This window comes from Heliconius melpomene, chromosome 17 (genome assembly GCF_056956725.1).
Source record: "Heliconius melpomene rosina isolate 202511_hmr_F chromosome 17, ASM5695672v1, whole genome shotgun sequence".
Lineage (NCBI taxonomy): Eukaryota > Metazoa > Arthropoda > Insecta > Lepidoptera > Nymphalidae > Heliconius > Heliconius melpomene.
In genome coordinates, this window is record NC_140405.1 from 8781584 (window position 1) to 8798255 (window position 16672).

General features: G+C 31.1%; 2 protein-coding genes across 3 annotated transcripts in view; one reads left to right on the forward strand and one right to left on the reverse strand.

Annotated features, from left to right (window-relative positions):
• Positions 1-194: 194 nt before the first annotated feature.
• Positions 195-9329, forward strand: LOC146530175 (gem-associated protein 5-like). Its single transcript, XM_085200530.1, has 18 exons — positions 195-503; positions 580-739; positions 909-1125; positions 1406-1991; positions 2259-2447; positions 2855-3106; positions 3394-3580; positions 4060-4222; positions 4553-4706; positions 5016-5152; positions 5631-5755; positions 6423-6597; positions 6749-7225; positions 7613-7760; positions 8034-8113; positions 8385-8517; positions 8711-8797; positions 8981-9329. The coding sequence occupies exons 1-18, from the start codon at positions 304-306 to the stop codon at positions 9216-9218; spliced, it is 3708 nt and encodes a 1235-aa protein (XP_085056656.1). The 5' UTR covers positions 195-303; the 3' UTR covers positions 9219-9329.
• A 565-nt stretch (positions 9330-9894) lies between these two features.
• LOC146530176 (uncharacterized) overlaps positions 9895-16672 on the reverse strand; it is a 28755-nt gene continuing 21977 nt past the window's right edge. For both annotated transcript variants that reach the window (XM_085200529.1, XM_085200528.1), the window contains 10 exons: positions 16489-16588; positions 15905-15944; positions 15609-15774; positions 13896-13995; positions 13417-13588; positions 12832-13000; positions 12407-12536; positions 12132-12208; positions 11727-11828; positions 9895-11357 (listed from right to left, as the gene is read on the reverse strand). In XM_085200529.1, the coding sequence (XP_085056655.1) occupies positions 11208-11357; positions 11727-11828; positions 12132-12208; positions 12407-12536; positions 12832-13000; positions 13417-13588; positions 13896-13995; positions 15609-15774; positions 15905-15944; positions 16489-16588 (1206 nt within the window). In that variant the 3' untranslated portion in view covers positions 9895-11207. The remainder of the gene's footprint in view (positions 11358-11726; positions 11829-12131; positions 12209-12406; positions 12537-12831; positions 13001-13416; positions 13589-13895; positions 13996-15608; positions 15775-15904; positions 15945-16488; positions 16589-16672) is intronic.

Sequence of the window (16672 nt, forward strand, 5' to 3'; positions counted from 1 at the left end):
CAATCAATCGTGAAAATATACGGTTTCAATGTATGTGTAATATGTTATGTAGTCTAGTATTTAATATTGTAATAAAGAAAGTTTGTTATGATTTAATACCCAATTTATTTATGTCGACGCCATAAATATGTTAAAACCTAATTTTATTGTCTATTGTTGTCACTTGAAGATTGAAATTGAATGAAGTATAAAATATTTGACAGTTTAGCAGTTTAGTAAATTTGATTTCCTTGGTGTGCCAAGGTTTCTAACGTTTTTTGTTTAATAATTTACCGGCATTGCAAAACTTAAGTTTTTAGCATTATGGACGAAACTATAATATTTCCATCGCCTAATTGGTTTCAAGTATCTGGTATAGCAACGTCTAGAGATAATTGGTTCGTATACGGCGGACCTAGCAAGTCCCTTTGCGTTTTAAAGCCTATTGATTCAAATTACGAAGGAGTTATTCAGGGAAGTACACGTTACCAAGCTCACGTTGTAAACAGAGCACATTGCGAAAAGTAAGAATCTTTTTAATTATATCTATGTGTACTTTTAGGGCCGTTATTTAATTTTATATATACCTTATTATTTTAGAATTGTAAGTGTAGATATTTCGAGAGAATGGCCAGAAAAGAGACTGGTATTAACGGGGAGTCTCGATGGCTCCGTAAAACAATGGAATATTGAAAATGTAAACAACAGCTTAAGAATTAAATCTACACATAGCCATGACATTCATCAAAACGAAAAGGAGGTAAGTTGATTATTTTACAATACTTTAAATGATCATTATTTTTTTATTTGCTTTTTCTAAAAATATAAAAGTTTAGCAAATAACATGTTTTTTTCATGCCTCTATCCGTAATAAGTTACATAATATAATAAAATTTGGTAAATATGAATTATATTATTACATGTTTTAGGAAGTTTCAGGTGTTGGCTACAGCAGTGATTCTTATGCTATAACAGTTGGATGTTTTGGGACTGTAGTTAAATGGGACTTAAATTCAAATGTGGTCAATAGTTATAAATATTTCCTCAAAACTTTTAAGCCAAGCTGCATAGCTTGTTCTCAACATATTCCATTAAATGTAGCGATTGGAACTAGACAAGGAGTTGTTTTTGTTTTAGATTTGACTGGTAAGTAACATAGATTAAGAAAATTTTCTTAAAAATGATAATTTTTATGCACTACAAGGTACCTATATTTTCTTAATGTTTATTCCTCAGGTTATATATATAATAAGATTGCCTTTACATGCTACAGTTACATTCCTAAAAATTTATTGTTGTCTTTTTATTTAACTTGAAATTTTGAATTGTATTAGGCTTTTATAGATATTTTATAGGTATTCTGTATAGGAGTGTGACACTAAAAAATTTATAATAAATTAAAATTTACAATTTTTTGACACTTTAGGCAAGGGACAAGTTATATACAAAGTAAGAGCTCAAGATGATGAAATTGTAAATTTATCATGGTGTCCACAATTTAATGTGCTTCTCAAAAAGTCTCTTTTAATAACTGAAAAAAAATCAGCAGCAACTGAGAGATTGGAAAAGATTAGATCCACTGAAGGTAAAGGAAGTGAAGAAAGTTTGAATAAATCAGCTGTCACAAAGAATCTTCCAGAGGATAGTTTTGATGAATCAATGGTTGCAGAGGATGACACGTTTGATATTTACAAAGATCATGAACCGGATGAGTTTGGCCACAGCAAATATGTACCTCAAGACATTCTAATCAAAGTGAAAGAGCAGAAAGAGAAAAGTGACTTTTTAGCAGATTGTTTGAAGCTTAAAAGTGATATTTTAAAGAAAAAAGATGAAGAACCATCAATAGCTAGTTTAGTAGATGCATTGGATAATACACATGTACATACTGATAACACAGAGCCACAACACAATAGTTTGGAGAATGATGGGAAAGTAACAGAAAGTAAAGGTTTGGATGTATCTAGTGCACATACACATAAAAATTTGTTGGCTACTATTGGAAAATATGGGTGAGTTGTAAAATTGAACTAGTGTTATAATATAATTATAATTATTTGAAACAATACAAAATTTGGAGTTTATTAATTGGATGCAAAGCTTTGTCAATATTATTAATTAAGGATGGCTGACAGAGGATGGAGAAGAGTCATAGCACCATCTTTTCTTAGCCTGATATACAACATATTATTGTTAGTTAAAATATTATAATATAGTTTTTAATAATGTTTTACATGAATGAGATTAGATTGTTTTCATTTTATTTGATTTTTTTGCAGATCTATCAAAATATGGTCTAAATCTGGGAAACTTGTATCAAGTTGTAATGTTCCGTATACACCAAATAATAAAGGTCAAAAGAATAAAGGAACAAACTCAAACACCATTTTGTGGTACAAACCAGATGTCCTATTGATAGGCGATGGGAAGAGTCAATTGTTAGAGTGCAACCCATTGAAGATTGATTGGTAATTTTTGTCTATTTATTCTATTAACATGAATTTTCAATTTTACTTGAGGCCCACGTGACATAGTGTTTAACTATAAACAACAATTGTGGGGTTGAATTTTAAAATATTTTTATTTCTTCTCTCTCATAGACAAAGCTTGGTGTAACTCACCATGCAATTTCTTAAAAATGTATGGAATGGAGTGTCTTAACACTGGGTTATTTCTGACTACCCTGTTATTGGCAGGAAACATGTGGATAAGTGGAAAAATTGTCACACAAAGTACTTGTGGAAAGCACTAATTATGCTGAAAATGTATTTTATAATATTCTGATTATAGTACTAATTTGGATAAAAAAGAATAAGTCACAACAAAATTTGTAATTATTTTGTAACTATTCTAAAACATCTTTATTCCTTTTTAGTAAAAATAAGATAGAATGGCGTGTTTTACACAAACTTCACAAGCGTGGGCTATTCTGTATCACTACAAATGCTCCTAAAGTTCAATCCTCGGATCAGTCTGAAGATAAATGTGATGATTGGAAAATATACACAGCAGCTCAAGATCGCAATATTGTATGTTATTCTTATGAGAAAAAACAAAAAGAAGGTATTTACAATACATGTGGAGGATTTATGTATGCAATTCATTCATGTCCATATGATGCTAAAAAGTAAGTATCAAAATAGTATTTATTTTTTACATATTATATAAAATAAGTAATATATGTTATTACCCTTTTTAACTTCACAAACTGCACATAGCTGGGTAAGAAGAGGGAACCTAGTGTTACTATATGACACTCCATTCTCAGTAAGACACTTCCGTTCACTTTTCGCCGAATTCTAGAAGCACGTCTGGCCACTGAAGAGGCTATATTATGTGAAATTGAAACCAGCTGTTTTAACATAAACTAGGTTTTATAATATGGTTATTACAAAGAATATAACATATTTTTAGAATAGCAATAGGCGGAGGTGATGGCCACATTCGTATATGGGAGGCAGATACTTTAATTAGTGATGATGAGAAATTAGCAATTGGCAATGTGACGTCATACTGGCAAAATGTACAGGGAAAAGTGCTGACAATTGCCTGGCATCCAACTAGGGAGAATCTTCTTGCCTTTGCCACGGGTGAATCAAGGGTAGGTTATGATTTAAGTATTTTTTTTAAATGAAAACATGTTATAGGCTGTAGTGGAGCGGGAGAACAGGCGTGCCACTGTGATCGTGGCGATTGTCTTTTCAATTTCCACTCAATCTCCGGATCGCGCAGACGCGAATCAATTTCCGCTCTGGTAACAAGGCGCGGCATTGACTTCCGTCTCTCACCATGTAACCTCCAGTTTTCTGCGGAAAGTGAGAAATGGAAGTGACTTAATGGGAACGGACTGGGTTAATGCAAGCTTTCCATTATTCCCTCGTCTACCCTGCTATGTGCAGGATACAGCCTGAGGCTAATGAAATCGTATTAAGTTGTTTTGTCACCACAACTCAAGTTTGTGAGAACCAATGCAGCTGTTATTGAATGATTCATTACCGTGATTTTTGATTAATGTTAGGTGATTTTAATCATTGTTAACTCTAAGGCGCGTGTTTTCTACAGCTATAATATTTTTTTCAGGTAGGCATCCTAGACACGAGTGGTAATACAGAGCGTCCAGCAAAAACTCTCCAGACGGCGCTTCGTGGCGGCGTCTATTCTCTCTGTTGGGGGGTGAATTATGATCTCTATGCATGCGGTGGCGGAGAGTTGGTTGTTTATAATACTGCCAAACCTGAACAAGGTGTGTATTGTGAATATTTGTTATATGACTGACGGATTCCGTGTGACGTATATTATTGATGTATATTATTTTTTAATATAACCTAGGGAACCACTATGTTCCGCACTTTCTTTTTTCGGAACACTGCATGTTGTGTTCTTGTCATGTTATCAGATTGAGCAAATAGAAATAATTCATTTCCCCAAATGAGAATCGAACCCACAACCCTTTATTGCACTTAAAACATAAGTAACACGAAATTATTAAAAATAATGAATTAGCAAAGATGTTTGTAGCTAAAAAAATATATATCTCAAAACCAACATTCTAATCCAGTTTCACCACTTGCAGGTGCAAAACAGGTACCAGTTACCCTAGATGGGACATTCTGGAAAATTACATCGGCAGCGTGGACGTGCAGAGGTTTGCTCTGTGGAAGTGATATGGGCGCCATTGCTTTACTTAACACTGAAAATCAATTGTTGGCTGTGGCTTTTGTTTTTAAGTTTGTATTTTCACGTATTTTGAGTCTTTTAAATTTTTTTTCTGGTAGGCAGAGAGGACGTAGTATAGAAACACTCTATTCTTCTCTTTCCTCTGAATTCACATTGTACGACTATCTAACTCAGAAGCATTGTGTTTACAGACATACTCATTAGTCAGAGTCAGACAAATTTAGTGTTAAAATATTAGTTTTTTAGACATTTTTTTATGGCAATATCTTGTTTGGTCTTATTAGATTGTAGAAATGAAATTTTTGAATTTGAATTGGTTATCTGTAATAATATATATTTAAATTAAATTATGTTTTTAGTAAAATGATACACAGTATAGAATGGCATCTGCAACAAACATCCAGTGATAGTGAAGAGTCTCCATACAAAGATTTAATAGCCGTCTCCTCATTGGACAAAGCAAATAATATTGTCATATTAGAATATGTGAATGATGGTAAGATTTTCTTGAGATATTTGTATATGTCATTTTTTAATTATATTTTTTATATATTCTTATATTTTTTCTTTTATGATGATGCTTATATAAGAAAAAAAACAGTACAATGTTTTTTATTATACACGTTTGTTGAATTTCGATTTGTATAATGAAGGTACTTGGAATAACTTACCTATTTGAGCTTTTATATTAAAAGTGAGAGTACTCTATTCCTCCGTATTGGAATCGAACCCACAACCGTCGCGTTTACAGTCAGACGAAAAAACGTAGCATTTTCATTTTCTCGCACTGGAAAGTCGACAAAACACATTGTTGATTTCTGCCATTCTAAAAGCAATATATATAATTGAGTGGTGCTTGGTGAATGGAGTGTCTTAACACTAAGTTCCCTCTGCCTAGCTGCCTATATGCGGAATGCAGCGTGAAATTAGTTTAAAAAAAAAGAACATGATTTAGAACTAAAACATATTTATAGGAAAGGAACATAATTTAAATACATGGAAGGTCCTCAGCGGGCACAAGGGCACGGTATTGCAGCTCACTTGGAACCCGCACAAAGATGACATTATAATGTCTTCCTCTCAAGATGCTACTGTCAGAGTAGGTTTATTATTATTCATAATTTATTAAATACTAGAATTTTATACGCGGCCTGAAGGTATTGTTAAATAGAAGACCAAATGTATTAATTGAAGCCTGTGTTATTCTGATGTATAAGCTACATAGTTGTACTTTATAGCTATATTATCTAAATCTGTTAAGTAGTTTTTACGAGAAAGTGGAACAAACATGCTTCCTCACAAACTTTTACACTTATTATATTAGTAGGATTTGTATATATTATTTTTAATTAATATTACATCCATACATTTTATTGTGTACAATGTGATTACAATTCTTACTTATACAACTAAAACTGATTATGTAAAGATTTGATTTGCTAACCTATAAAAAGAGACAACATTTAAAGATATTGTGCTTACCAATGTTTTATCTCACAAAGTGTTAGTATATGAAGTTTACAAAAGCCAACCGTACAATCTCTTATGGTCCATTACAGATAAAATCATTGAGACCTGTGCCTCACAGGGGCACCAACCTACGACTGTAAACGCAACAGATTTTAGTTTCGATTCCTCATGAAACAGTATCTTAACTCTTACGTTTCCAGATTCCCTCTGTTTGTCCTACTATATGCGGGATATGCGGGCACATGCAAGTTTAAAGAACTTCAACATCTAAATATATTTATTATATTACGTTACAGGTATGGAATATAACACAAGGCGTATGCATATCGATATTTGGTAATCACTCGCAGTCAAGCCTAGGACTGTCATGGAGTGCTTTCCCACATTTAAGTACTGTTGTTTACTCTGGCGGGGCGGATTGTTGCTTGAGATTGTGGAACTATGAGAATTATCCACCTGAGAAGTTTGCTGGTTAGTATTATATTGTTAATTTTATTAATAAATTAAGTTTTATACTATTTGTAGCATCAAATTGAATCATAATGATATACATATTAAGTAGCGATATGATAAAAAAATTGTTACAAAATAGTAAAAATATGTACATAATCTATTTTCACAGAAATCAAACACGAGGTTATGCCAAAGAAAGAAAAAAAGAAGAATAAAGATAAGAAAGAAGATAACAAACTCGAGACTGAAACTACTGAAGTTAAGAATGATTCAAAACTTGCTACAGCTCTCGATATATATGTTAAAAAGAAGATTTACAAAAAGTTTCTTTTACCAAGTCTCGTTAGGAACGCAATTACTATAGAAAGCATAAGTAAAATGTCGGAAAAATATTTAAAAGGAACAACTAATGTTGATACACAAGAGTCAAATAATGTTATAAGAAAAATGGATGATGGTAATAATGATATGAAAAAATATATAAAAGAAATCAATGGTGATGAAGGAGGTAATGATATTGGTGATGAGGGTGATGATGATGATTTGAATGATGATTCTAGTGATGTCAAATATGATTCTTTTAAAATGGACTTCATAAAGCTCTTCGGTACTACCAATGAGTTTAATGAGCTGTTGGATTTGGAAGGTAATATTAAAACTTTATTTAGTGTTTTGGCTTGTTTTTAAATATTTACTTCTATTTAAACATACATTAGAAACTAGATTGTACATTACGTTGTTTGCTTATTAAAAATAAGAAAATATTAAAAAATACATTTTCCAACATAACTATACATTGTACCTACACATATTTACTTACATATAATATGTCGCGGTCGGTAGTCCGGATATATTTGAATAATTCCTCAAAAATCAATAATCGCTAAATAACAAGCCTATTTTTTGATAAATCCTCAAATAAATAATCATTAATATAATTTTATTTTATAAATAGAACCCACATCTACAAAATGAACCGAATAGCAACCTAATACCACTATATTATAATGTAATAAATGTTTGATTCCCACAGTACAAAACCACCAAGAAATGCGTAGATGTGAATCTTACACGATGCTCTGTATATTCCGCGGCCACATTGACGCGATGGTGCAGCGCGCGGCGCAGCAAGACGCGTTGTGCCCCTTCATTGTTAGTGTCACGCCTTGTGTGTCTTTTAAGTAAGTATTTGATATATTTAAGGCCACATCTGTACGCGGCGGTAGTGGGTTCGATGACCACTCGGGGGAATTATTTTTATTTTTTCACTTTTAATTCAACAGTCAACGCGTAATGTCGCGAAAATTAGGTAGGTATTGTGTGTGGAGAACGCAGTGTTTTAACACTAGGTATGCTCTACCTGCCTTTCGGGGGAAAGAGGTGCTTAAAATAATATTAGACTTTTATTCGTAATTGTTATATTGTATATTTATCAATAACCTTTTTCGTTTTAGATATTGGAAAGACGTTACTCAAATGTATTTAGCTCAAATAGAGAGGTTGGATGCTCGAAACGAAGAAGAAAAAATATTTGGTAAGCTATTGATAATATTTTGTATTATTATCAATTTTATTATTCAACATTTAAACAATTAAATAATAATTTTAATTAAGCTTAAACTTAAAAAAGCAGCAAAGTATTAATAATCAAATGATTTTCTGTACCTTTTCTTCACTCTCGTCTTGTTCTTTCTCCATAAAAAGACCAGGTATGAAAATGTTCAACTAAATCATGAAAATTCTATATAATTACAGGAAAAATTAAAGAACATTATTTATTATGTTCATATTTTTCTTGCTTACAGATCACAAACATTATGGTGGTCCTGTATATCGCAAAGTGGCCCTCCATTTGAGTCTACACGACATAAAAAGTGCTATTAATTTGCTTTTAGAATCCCATATGTACAAAGAAGCCTATGTGTTAGCCAGAGCCAGGTAATTAATACTTTATTAAATAATATTTATTTTATATCCATTTAACAAGGAAGTCAAGGGGAATCTAGTAGTCTAAATTTTATGGCATTGCCAGTTGAGTGGTGAAACTCTACGTCGTGCTTTGTCTTGTCACCTCCCCCGAGGTGAAATAAATTCTATTTCAGCTTGGCTTTAAATTAAATTAAATTTTCAGGCATGTAGACAGTGTCGTTCAAGAGGTGCTGTGGAAGTGGTCGATAAATTGCGACACATCAGGCAACTACAAGATGTCGGCCATGTGGTATATATAATTACTGTTTTTTAATTTATAGTTAAGAAAGAAATTGGAGACATTTAATATATACATTTTCACGTGAAAAAACGGAAGTCACAACTATCTTTCAAGTTTAAAACTGCTTCCACTAATTCTTAAAAATATTGTATAGTAATTCAAATTTCTAATTTAGTATTTCCTTGTTTTTAGTCATCTAGCACGCGGTGATCCCCATAAAGCCTCCATAGCATTGGCGAAAGTAAAAGAAGAGGAATTTTTATCATTAGCTGCGAAATTAGCTAAAGTTGCCGGACAAACTACATTTGCGAGTCATATCGAAGAAAAACGATCTCAAATACAAAGTGAGATGCCCGAAGTAGAAAATTTGAAGCCATTACCCTCTAAGATTGATATAATGGAGGGAGATATTAATATTGATAAGCAGTAAAGACTGTATTATACATATTTTTCTTGTAATCATCATAAAAGGTGTTAAATCTCAAATAACTGCTGTGTATTATTTTTCTAAAATAAATAAAACTCTGTGAAGAAGCCAAAATATGTTGTAAATCTAAACAAACGGTTATTATATAGTATGTAAGTTTCTAACAAATTTAAATAGTAACGTTTTTTACTAATATGAACTATCTCGTATACAATAGAATTGTATGTAATTATAGATGCTTTTTATCATACTTATAGTACAGCTTTTGTTTCATGTCATTTTTAAAAATACATAACAAACAGTGTTTTCCTAAAGTTGTATTCAGTTAACGGTATATTATTATGTAAATGTATTTCGGAGCCTGTCTTCTGAATAAAGTTAAATCAACTTTTATAGCATGATGGTTAGTGGTTTAATTAGATAAACTTCAAAGACTTAATGCGTTAAACGACTATAGTACGAGATACAGTACTAGAACTACAGTATAAAAATTTTAGCGTAACGCGACTTGAACCCACGCCTCTAGGAAACCGGAATGAAACCTTATCTCAATTGAACGTTTTTCGATTCTTTTTCATATTGACTAAAATAAATATTTTGGCAATAACGTGCTGATTATATCCGTGCATTATCAGATAAACGTCGAGAACAGTTAAAATAATAAAAAAAAAACCTTATACGATTGTCATTCAATATAATCATAATTAATTATTTAATTATATTAATATAATAATGCAATATACATGTGCTTATCCATATCCATATTTTGGCATTATTTTGTGCATTATTATCAGTATACATACAATAATAAAATGTTTCATAGTTATGATAAAAATAAATTTGGACGACGAATGCTATACAAATTATACACATCAATTTATACATTTAGAGAACAAACACTAAGCAACATTAAATACAAATAACTACACTACAATAGAAATACTCTTTTAGAGGTATCTGTTATATTAAGTACTTTTAAGAATATTAGAAACGACAGTATTAAATGCTAATGGCACCACAGACTATTGGAAAAACACAGTATTGTAGTCATTTTAAAATTATTTATAATCATTTATTAATTATTCTCACAACACTACGTAATGATCATAAAATAACAGAAAAAATATATCTCGTTAGCTATATTCATGAGGTAATTCCTTCGCAAGCAAACAAAAAGTAAAATAATCGTTTTTAACATGTAGAAAAATATTGTAAAAAACATAAAAATTTAAACGCAGCGGGTCACGAATCAGGTCTTCTTATAAATCGTTCAAGCGTTTTTTCCACTAGTCATAACATGATTGTTGAACGCTCTTATTAACAGCTTAGTGGTCAGAGTGCTTGGACAGTTTCTAAGAGGCGCTGTGTCCGGATACAGCTACGTTAACATTTTTGTACGAACATGACGATATTAAAATGATATTAAATCAGTGTGTAATAAAATAATAATACTTCTCTTATATTTAGCATCTAATTTACAAGAGCTATAATAAATGCTTGTGGAATGTTGTCAATGAAATTCAGTCTTAATAGCAGAGATTTGTTAAGAGAATATTAATTACGTACAAACAGTAGGAAAATAATTTATAAACACCATGGGCATAAGAGCTTACGGGCCGGTTGGTCAGTGCCCACTTTACCATTTTTATTGACAAAAAAATTAAGGCTGAAAATCAAAAATGAATTTTACACAAAATGATTACTTCAAAACATAAAAGTCAAGAAAGTTTGCCAATTTTTAAATCAATGGTATTTTTTTTTTCATTTTTAATTCAAATGGGTTAACAATTTTCTGCAAATAAGCACACATGTGTGCCCTCAAGCCACGTAAACAATTAGACTACTACTGGTCTTAGCCCATGGGCCCCTCATAATAAAATCTATAAATATGCCTATGATAATCATATTTAAAATAAAAATTTAATTTAAAACAAAAAGGTCCAGCTTCTCTGAGTATTTAAATAACTAAGTTCGAGTATATATTTATAGGTATTACGTGGCGTTAATTTGTTCCGAGGGGTCTTCGTTTTCTCTGTTAGCGTCTATTTGGGACTTGCCGCGTTTGTGACATATTGCTATTAGCTTTGCGTTGATTTTCTTCAATTTCTGATTCTCCTTCATTACATTTGTCAGTTGTTGGTTCTGAAATCAAAATGAAAAATGTTATAATATTTCTATGTTAATTAATTAATTTATAATTTATGTCCAACATGGTCATTACATAATTAACTCACAGTATAGAAGCCGTTATGGTAGGTGGCGATACACGCATTTTCAAGATAATTATATTTAAATTATTTTAATGTCCACGTTCTCACATCGGTAAAGCTTTCTGCCCTTCAAACATGCAGTGTCTCTAAATTAAAATTGGGCGGTGCACGAGCAACAAAGTATAACACAAGTTAGTTCCTCTGCATGACCTGCTATACGCGGGACAGCACTGTACAGCCTAAGCCTACATACTACAAATTTGCAAGTCATAATTAAAATCATAATAAATAAGTACTTTACCTGAACAATGGCACTGCCCGTAGCAACGTATAATGGAGTAGCAGGTACCGCATTCACTTGATTTTCTAATACTGACTTTTGTTGAGTAAGCTTTTCTATGACCTTTAAAAGGAAACAACATTTATTGGTTTTAGTACTTTATTACTAAAATGTTAACGCATTCTTCAATTTCTGCCACTAAACACGCATTCTTCCAGAGTGTCTTAACATTACTTTCCTTCTACCTACCCTGCTGTGTGCGTGAAGATGATTTTTTTTCCTCTCTTTGCTTAGCGTAGTATGCAGAAGAAAATTTTTTTTTAAGAAAAATACTTGAGGAAACATGAAACAATGTGATTTGTGTAAATTTTTTTTTAAAAGTATAAAGGATTAAGCTTTAGCTAATAGAAATTAATACTACAATACCATTTTCAATTGTTTGATTTCTTTAGCGTGTGTGTCATCTAGTAGGCGGAAATCGTCCACTTGGTAGCTCAAGAAATCTGAAATAATTAAATGTTTATAAATTTTACTGCCACAGTGTAGTATTAAAAATTTCACAATGATATCATAATGATTAGCCAGGGGCCCATACAATTCACAGCCCGCCTAAAAATCTATGAATTATTTTTATTTACATCAACTAAGAAAAAAAATATGTATAAGAGAAATTATTTAAATAAACAAAAAAAAAAGAGTACCATCACTGGTTTCAGTAGCCGCATCGGTCAACATAGTGGACGGCCGTCGGTTCTGGTCGTGTAATGTCTGCCGTCTCTTGCGTACAGAATGCGCCAAGTTACTCGTGTCCTCATACTCTTGTAGTTTAGCCTAGTAATTAAAATTACATTTTTCATAAGCTTCTAATATATATATATATATATTTTTTGCATTTTAAAGTTAGGCATAGGTAAGGTCTAGGCACTATCTGCTTTTTATTATCTAACATGATAAGGACAAGGACTGTTAAAGGAAAAACAATGTTTTTAGAAAATATGGCAATTATCTTACAGATATGTTAACATAAATGAGTAGTGTCAAGCATATAAAAAAATCCACATCGAACGAGAACTATTCCAAGAGACGCAGGTTCATATCAATTATTATATTAAAATTTTAAAAGTACCTCTAAGTTAGCCTTGGCCTCCTTTAATTTGCTGCACTGTTCATCCCTTTCGCGCAAGTACTCTGCACATGTTTCACATTCTTCATCCAATTCCTTATAACTTTCCTTTAGTTCTTCTAGCTCTTGTTTGACTGAACTTAGCTCGGCTTTCATTGTTTCTAACTCTTTACTGCAAAATAGTTTTTACATATTTTTAACATTTTTAAAGTGTTATTTTATACTAAGAATAGAAGTGTATTTTTGAAAATGTATAAAAAATGTAACATAGCAGGATTGGGACCCGCGCCTCTCGGACGGTTTCCTGACGTTCAACTTTTATACGTTTTCGAAAAACAATTTTAATATTGTTACTTTAGAAAAAACAATCAAAATCATGAATAAAATTTTCTGTAGTATTAATTATAAAAAAATATTTCTAAAATAGAATGTTATAATAAGCCTAAACAGCTATTTAAACAAAAAAAAAATTAATGATAACAATTTTCATTTTAATAAATCTAAATTTAAAGAGTGAATGAATTGTCTCGACAATGAAATTTGACACAACTTTTAGTTTGCCCATTTAAAAAAAATTGAAGTCATTACCTATCCTTGACATTATTCTTCTCTAACGCCTTTTGCATTTTGGCCATAGTAGTTTTAAGGTCATGATTTTTGAAGCGCAATTCTTCAATAGTTTTGACGAGTTTCTTATTCTTTTCTACTTCAGCGTTGTACGACATTCTGTCTACTACTACAGAATGGAGGTTGGTCCAATCTGAAAATAACATGTGTTCTTATTATTATGCTCACTTAAAGTTACTTATATTTCCTCGTTGCGGTATCAGAACAACCAGCAGCGTTAGGTTCAGCCAGACACACAATGTCTTGAGCGGAATAAATATTACATTATTATATAATTATCAGTATACTATATTCTAGAATTTAGATGTACAAAATGTCATTGTATATTCAAATTATGCACAATAAACTACCTAAAAGTTATTTAGTTAATATTTTTGAATTACCACTTACAAATTAAACATTTCAAAGTATATTCTAAAATATCAAAGAATAAAACTTACCTTCGTCAGTATTAACTGAGGCATCTACAAAGGTACTCTTTGCTTGACTAATATTAGAATTGCTATTCTTTAACTTATCCTTTAGATCCGTTATAATGTTCTGCAACAAAAAATATTTCATTCAAGGAATAAATATTAATTCATTGATTGAATAATAAATAGAAATTAAAATGTAAAATAAATTTATTAATCATATTTCCGTATTCGATTATCTAAATTAATCGGAACATGGATGTTCGGATAATCGAATAATATTGATTTCAGCAGTACATGTTTATCATAGTAGACAAATCTATATTTAATGACTATCGTAGCAAGCATATCTTTAATAGAATTAAACAAAGCAGTCTTGAAACAGACTTTATGCTAATTGCCAAACATTTTATTACTAAATAGTTAAAAAAAGAAATTGACGTTAATTGGTCAGTTATTATTGTTTGTATATGGATACTAGCTTAAGTTTAATAATTTAAAAGAGATTATACCGTAATATTTATAAAATTTTTATAATTAAAATAATTATAATTTTATATAATTTTATTATAATTTAATTAATAAATTTTATAATTATAATTTATATAATTAAAAGAGATTATACCGTAAATTTACTTTATTGTCTAGGCTTTTCTATGTAGCGTCATAGCCAGTGTATATAATAAGTTGAAAAAAGTTACATAAGAATGCGAGAGTTCGTCGGGTATAGTAGTTGCGATAATTGGTCATTCGCTTGATCGACATTATCGACATCGACATTAAATGAAAAACCGTAAAAGTCAGCTTTGATCTACATTAAATGGCCAACGTAACTAATATACTTATTTATATGCTGAGAGTAAGGGATAAGTGAAACAGTTATTTATAGTTAGTAGTTATTTATATGCTGAGAGTAAGGGATAAGTGAAACATGCACAATAATTAAATGCGTTTTTCTCTAAAACTATTTGCAATTTCGAAATAGTGTAAAAAGTAAATTTTATCTTCGTTTAACGTAGAAAATTAATAAAGTATTTTAAAGGATAAGGATTAATACCATTATGGAAAAATATCCCTAACAATAAAAAATATATTGAAATTACTATTTTTGGACAGAAATATGATCACTACAGGTTATCCTTAAAAGATACGAATATGCCGTCGCTGACTTTTTTTGTAGATCTTATTAAGAGAAACAATACTCCAGTACCTTATTTTCATGTAGTACTTACTATTAAAGCAGCGCGAAAGTGTCTCAGCGGGTAGGACTTTATACACATTTATCTTATTTATGTTAATTTACATAAGAATGTACAAAAAATAAACTATATATAAACCTTCCCTGAGAAATACTCGACCTAATGGTGAAAACCGCATTAAAATCCATTAGTCCAAATCATCCAAAGTTAGAAAGACCAGACAGATGCGAAATGCGACTTTGTTTTGTAAGATATAGGATAAGTTCATCGTTAGGCCATCATGAGCAGTAAGACAACTCTGATCGTAATCGCGACGGTCCCGGGTCAGATCTCCACCCATGGGAACGAATTATAGTTCATTTACATAATCCGTTAAGACAAAGTGCGGCGTTAAGTTCCGCCACTCAAGACGTAGTATCTCGAATCAATAAACTTGAAGTTTGATTCTACATATATAGGTATAGCAGAATAAGGCAAAAACGTAGCTTTACATATAGTCTATCATAACAATATAATATGTAAATTAAGAATAAAAACATACTTCCAAAGTCATTTTCTCTTTCTTCAGTCTCAAACACTGTTCATCTCTTTCCCGTAGGTACTGAGCGCAAATTTCACATTCTTCGTCTAATTCCTTATATTTTTCGTTTAGTTCCTCCAATTCTTGGTGACAGGTGGACAATTGTTTTCTTAACTGTGCTACCTCACTGAATTAAAATATAAAAAATCTATTAGAATTGAGAAAATAAATAATTATGTAATAAAAGTTGCAAAATTTAATAGAGCAACATATAATGTTTGTATTAAATAAATTTATAACGTAAAATATGTACGTACCCATCGATGCTGTTATTCCGTGAAGATTCTCGCGAATTTTCTGAAATCGGAAAATAATAATTATGATTAAATAATTGATCGTTAATAAAATCAGAATGTTAATAAATTTACGAACATAAACAGTTTTTATTGTAAAATAAATATTTTTTATGTATTTAAAGTGTTATTCCATACTCAGGAAAAAAATACTTTAATTGTACTTTAGAAAACGTAAAAAAAATCCAAACTTATGAAAGTGATGGTGGAAAAATATTTTATAAATGGCATTCTCTCTAGCCAAATAATAATTCTAAGTAATTATCTTTCGGTAGTGAGTTTGTAAAAATCTCCCTGATCTCCCAACGTAAATAAGTTGTAATAAACGTGTAAAATCTACGACGTAGCTTGATGAGGACAGGTGGCTTAGAGGCCAGAGCGCTTGGATGGTTTCCAAGAGGCGTGTGTTCAAATTTTAGACGTTTTCTAAATAAATATTTTTCTTTCCTAAGTGTGGAATAACACTTTAAATATATTTCAAAATAATAACGTTATTATTACTTAAACGCAGACAAATTATAAAACTATATAAACTTTTAAATACGTACCATGCGAATGTACACTACGGTGCAAATCGTGTATGCTTTGCCGACGCCGCCGGCTCGCTAAAACACTGCTGGGCCTAGAATGTTCTTCTGCGTTTTCGCTCTGCAATCAGTGAATATAATGTGTAAATAGAGTACGGACGAAGAGAAGTTAGGCCTTCTTAACTTCGCATTGTTCGCTCGAAAG